A 6,244-nucleotide genomic window follows, 5' to 3' on the forward strand; every position below is an offset into this window, starting at 1 on the left:
AGTGAGTGAGTGAGTGAGTGAGTGAGTGAGTGAGTGAGTGAGTGAGTAAAGAGGATGCCTTGTAGTCATATTAAACACCAATACCAGGATTTTAAGGGGTTTGATAGGGGTCACATTGTGAGTTTGCATGAACTCAGTTGGTCATGTTGTACAATTTCCCAGACATATGGGGTGTTCAAATGTCAGAATGGTCCAATTTTTAGCCAATGGTTATGTGATGGCACATTTATTATTAACCTTTATTTAACCAGGCAAATTCCACTGAGATCACAGATCTCTTTCACAAGGGAGGCCTGGGCCTGAAGGCAGCCTAACATGAATGTTTTTACATACACATAGTATTTAGCAAGTTCTACCTTGCTACATACATATGGTAGGTAGCAAGCTTCCAGTCACCCAAGATGGCCCACACCAAGAGATACATAAATGTAAAGGGATTGTATGATGCTTGGTGCACAGTGAGATGACCATGATCATCTCACTGTGCACCAAACATCACAAAATCCTTCTATTTTTGTGTTTCCCATCTAATGGACCATTTTCAAAATCATTTACTCGAAAAAAAATGTGAAAGCATCTAATTTGTGGACCGGAGCAGCGACAGCTATGTTTGGAGTGGTGCCAAAACCAGGAGTTATGGACTGATGACAAGTAGCACATTCAGCATTAGATCTCTTTTCTGCATAACCGCAGATGACCCTGGTGTTCATGTATAATGAAACCAAACAGAGAGGACAAATCCTGTCAAAGCTGTGGTGAGACACAGCAGCTTTCCTCCTGGCAGTATGGTTTGGGGAGCCATAGAACCTGACTTTAGATGCCCTTTGGTAGTGATTTGGGGAACCCTGATTGAACACAACTTATACCCTGGTGCAGTCTTTCAACAAGACACCCGCCATACATGGTACATGCATGTGTGTAGACTGCCTGCATCATGTTGAGATCATCTATTGATGGGTCAGGCTATTTCTTAAACTGAACATGTGTGTGATGAACTCAGGTGTAAATCTCAGTCCAGAGTTGATTTGCTGAATCTCCTGGGCCAGTTATTACAGCTGTGGTCTGTCTGGCCACAGAAGAGGATTCAATGACCATCGTATGACTCCATTCCACAAAAGGTAACTTTTTTTCTTTTTTCGATGCAAGTATTATTACTGGCAACATGGTGGCTCAGTTGGTAGAGCTGCCGCCTCTCAGTGAGCAGGTCGCCCCAGTTCAAATCCCAGCTGGGGGCCTCTTTGGGTGGAGTTTGCATGTTCTATGTGTGTGTTTTCTCCAGGTACTTCAGTTTCCTCCCAGAGACCAAAAACATGCATGTTAGGCTGACTGGTAACTCTAATTTGTCTCTAGGTATCAGTGAGAGAGTGAATGTGTTGTTTGTCTTGTTTGTCTCTATTTGTACTTGTGATGGACTGGACACCTGTCCATGGTGTCCCCCGCCTCGCACACAGCGATAGCTGGATATGGGCACCAGTGACCCCCATGACCCAAAAAGGAAGCAGTGGGTAAAGATAATGGATGGATGAATGGATGAAGAACTATTACTATTTGTTTGGACTCGGTTTTGTTTTATCATCAAAATCAGTTATTTTTTTATGTTTGTTTTGTATCAGGGCTAATGTAGTCTAAATATGATTTAATAGTGACACTTGGTTTATTCTATAATCACAGTCAACCCAGCGTTCAACCATAAATAGCTGAACAAGGTTGTTAAAACTAATAATACTTATGTGTTTGTTTATGAAAGCAACACATTTGTTTCTGCAGTGCCATTGCAGTTTACATTTTTGTAAGTCCATGCACTGCTGTGATGATTCAGGACCATTTATTATTATTGAAAGTCTCCTATAAACAGAGTAGAAACTGCTCGGTCCAATCACAAGTTGCACTTTCAAAGATTTGTCCTTGAACAAATTTGACCAAGCAGATGTTTGGAGAAATTTCAGGCCCTGTTGGCAGTATGTCTCACCCAATGGAGGTACGTGGTCTTGAATGCTGGAGTCCAGAGCCTCAGCTGAGCATTCCTCCATGATGTCCTCCCTCTCGATGTGCAGAATCGTGAGTGGTCTGTCTGCTGCCTTGAAGCCGGACGTTGAGGGCTGCAGCAGCACTCTGTGTTGGCGGGGGCTCTGTTGCTTGGACTCAGATCCACGTAGAGATGAACTTACATCTATACAACACAAAAATATAAATATAGAGATGTCAGTATGGTTAAGAACTTTTTAATGGGGCCAAAATGGGGTAGAGGTAGGGCAGTCAAAGTCGCGGTTCGACTCCCATCCATTCCCACATGTTGTGGTGTCTCTGAGCAAGACACCTAATCCCTAATTGCTTCTCGGGCGCTTACATAGCTGCCCACTGCTCCACCTAAGTGTATCTCACTCAGGGTTAAATGCAGTGAACTAATTTCACAATTGTATGGGAACATACATTGATGACAATCTCAGACTTCCCTTAATATTTGGACAGTGTGGACAATTTAGTGACATCTAGCGGTAAATCGGCAGATTGCTTCAACATAACCAGAAAACTTCAAAAGTTTTGAAAATGCCAAGTTACTGCCCAGAAATGCAAAATGTCTTTACAAATCTCAAGTTAATTGAACTTTTTTTAGTAGTGACCCGTTCAGGGATATGGGCACTAGTAACCACCGCGACCCGGAAAGGAAGAAGCAGGTAAAAGATAATGGATGTATGGATAGATGGAACCTCAAAGAAGGTTCTTAGGTTAACAAGTATTTATGACTTTTATTTTAAAACTCCGTGTTAAAATCTCTTCCTGTGAGCTCAGTGCATTCAGTCAACCTTTATTTAGACACGTTAATTAATTAATTAACAATTAATTAACACGTTAGTTAATTCCACTGAGCCTCAGGGACTCATTTACAAGAGAGATCTGATTCTAACAAAGAGTGATGACAACAGTAGACGATCATAAAAAGCATACAAATTGAGAAGAACAAATAAAAGAAAATGGTGTTTAAAAATGAAACAAAAACAATTCAATTCAATTTATTTATGTAGCGCCAAGTTACAACAGAAGTTATCTCAGGGCACTGAACAGAAAAGAGCCAGGTTGTAAGGCAATGTAGAAAACTAAAAACAGGAACATGTCTGCATTGGTCCTTGCCAGAAACTTAACAGATGTTTGAAGCCACTTAGAGAGGTCAAGGTTGAGAGCTTCAGATCTTTTTGCAAGATATTCCAGGAAACAGGAGCCGAGTAGGAGATGAGACTTTTGCCAAGTTCAGAACTCACTGAGGGGACACTGCAGGTAATAATGTCCAGAGAGCGCACGTTGTAGCTGCACTCACTCAGAGACATGTAAGAGGAGATGTATGAAGGCAGCAGACCAAGAAGTGATTTAAAGATGAAAATGTACCAGTGAGAGAGTCTGCTTGAAGGTAATGATGTTCAGTTAACCAGTGAATACAGGGTGCAGTAGTGGGTATGGTAGTTACAGTCAGTTATGAATCTTAGTGCACCATGATAGACAGCATCCAACATCTGCAACATCTGAAAGCATTTACTTTCTTAATTATCCTTACCATAAAACATCCATAGTTGGTGTCCAGACCCAAATTAGGTCATACCTGGAACCAAACTGGTATATAAATTTCAATAGATATACATTTCCCTTGCTTTCACGGTAATTTATATTTATGGTGTAATGAAGTGCAGAGCAGAGACCAGATAACTGACCAGCAGAGCTCACACAGCTTAACGTTAAACTTTCCTTTCTTAATTATTTTGGTAGATTTATCTTTTTGTTGTAATTATAATTAGAATAAACTATCCACATGCATGCTCAATAATCCACGTAGGAAAATTCAACAAAGTTAAGTCAGGTCCTCTGGATGGCTTCTTTTTGTTGAAACGTTTCATCTTTCATCCAAAACACTTTATCAGATTATCAAGGTCTGGAGATGTCACAGATGAAGTATTTTGGATGAAAGACAAAAAGTTTCAATAAAATGAAACCTTTCAGAGGACCTGACTTAACTTTGTTGGATACAATAAACTATGTTACTCAGCTTTTTTATTGTTAAAACCGAGAGCTGTCTAGGTCTGCTGGAGGTGTCAGAATGGTTAAAAATATGTTGAAATTGGTCAGATCTCACCAGTAGAAATGTAGTATAACAATGTGTAATAAAAACATAAAAGAGCTTTGAAGTGAAATACTGTACATCATAAGACAAACACTTACTCATGTGCTCTTCAGACCCTTTTTAAAATAAAGTGCTGAATGCTGAAATAAAACTAAAACTCCTAGCAGATCTTTGTAGATTGTTGTTAAAATGATGGAGCTCAGATGTTTCTGTAATTAAAATATACAATAAAAATTCCTCTGCACATGTATTATATACATTTATTTGTTGAAGTGCATGTAAAACTGATCCCATCAGATTCTGTCTTTCCAGTATGGTACCATACAGAAAGCATTTACACAGTCATGACCACATTTCCTTGAATAAGACAAGAACAAAAAAAGAAATATAAATGAACAATAAAATAAAACTATTTTGAAATATATGTATTCTTTTGTTGTTGTGTAAGATAAATATTTTATATCTAAAAATGTTGAGTCTGGTCCTCTGGACATTCAAAAAACAAAACAAAACACAACAAAAAGTTTTGCTTTGTTTTGTTTTTTGAATGTCCAGAGGACCAGACCTATTTTAGCTTTTTCTACCTGGAATATTGAGGATGCATCAGGTAACATATTTTATAGTTAATGAGTAAAGTTATTTTGTTCATCGACGTTGTCTGATTGATGACGTATTTCCGTCCTGGGGTGCAAAAAAAATCTTTGCCCCTAGACTCTGGTTAAAACTTGCACATGTGCAGTAGCTCCTCTTCAATACAAGAGATAGGACCATTCTGGGCGCACCTCTCCTGCGCTCAGAGCTGAATACAGCTTGATTTGCATATCATTCACCACCCTCCCACGGTGGGAGTCCCACCCGCCCACCGCAAGGTTGACGTTACAGCCGTCTGTCATAAACTTGTCCTGATTGACAGATTAGTGCATGTAGTGAGGCTAATGCTTTTTTACTGCCATAATTTTAGTTCATGTATTTTATTTTGCATTATACATATTTCTTGTGTCATTAGGACATTTATTTGCTGTAACAATACAACTGAAAAAAAAAGTTCTAGGTAGGAACTAATATGTGGGATGTTTGTTCGCTGGGCCACAAAAAGAAGAAGCACCCCCTGGCGAAGCATGAGCAGCATAATGCAGCAGAAAAGGCCAATTTGAGTTAAAAGTTTAATGAATGCTTAAAATTAGTTGTAAGGACTTTATTTCTACCTCTAAAGTCAGCGAGGTATGTTTTACATGTTATGTATATCTTTTATGTCTTTATTTTATTCATTGCGTTATCTCATTGAAGTTTACGTTGTGTTTTAGTTTGACAGTGGCGTAGTATTGGCAACAAGGTGTTGCTGTAACAATACGCTCCAGTAAGCTTCTACATCCCATATTAAAGCCAACTTCATACCATCAGTAAAAGAACTGAGAACTGAGGGGGAGTGGTGGCTCAGAGGTTAGAATATGGGTTTGTGATCGGAAAGTCGCAGGTTCAATTCCCGGTACCGTCAACATCAAAATGTGGGTGGAAAAGGTGGAACACCCACTCCTCACCCCACCCTGGGCCCCCAAGCAAGACCCCCACCATCCGCTCCCCAAACAGGTCTCTCTTGAAAATGAGTTATCGCGGCTCAGTGAGACTATATGTATAAATACAGGGTAAATGAAAAAAAAAAACCAACCTCTATATTGATGTTAAGAAGAGGTGGAAACAAAAGCTTTATTGTTTTCTCTGCCTCCTTTTTCAAACATCAGGATCTGACCCAGCATGGATTAAGACAGGTATGACTGATTTAAAGCATTTATTTTTTTAGAAAAGGCAAAGAAGCATGAACAATCTGGGATCCACATGGAAAGTGCACTGCGACTAGCCATGTTTGGAAAAATAAACATTTCATCTCAGCTTCATGAAGGCTACATGGTAAGGATCTGTAAGCAGATATATATTCAAATATAATTCAGTTATATATTCAGATATATATTCAGATATATAGTCAGATATATATTCAGTTATATATTCAGATATATATATAATCAGATATATATTCAGTAATATATTCAGTTATATATTCAGATATATAGTCAGATATATATTTAGATATATATTCAGTTATATAGTCAGATATATATTCAGTTATATATTCAGATGTAT

At 38.7% G+C, this 6,244-nt stretch overlaps 1 protein-coding gene across 1 annotated transcript in view; it reads right to left on the reverse strand.

Annotated features, from left to right (window-relative positions):
* The window catches only part of LOC119428337 (anoctamin-4), a 136,933-nt gene that overhangs the window by 53,076 nt on the left and 77,613 nt on the right, over positions 1-6,244 (reverse strand). The window contains exon 4 of the mRNA XM_037696010.1: positions 1,970-2,170. Within this exon, the coding sequence (XP_037551938.1) occupies positions 1,970-2,170 (201 nt within the window). The remainder of the gene's footprint in view (positions 1-1,969; positions 2,171-6,244) is intronic.

The sequence above is a fragment of the Nematolebias whitei genome, chromosome 22, assembly GCF_014905685.2.
Source record: "Nematolebias whitei isolate Nwh7 chromosome 22, NemWhi1, whole genome shotgun sequence".
NCBI classification, from domain to species: Eukaryota; Metazoa; Chordata; class Actinopteri; order Cyprinodontiformes; family Rivulidae; genus Nematolebias; species Nematolebias whitei.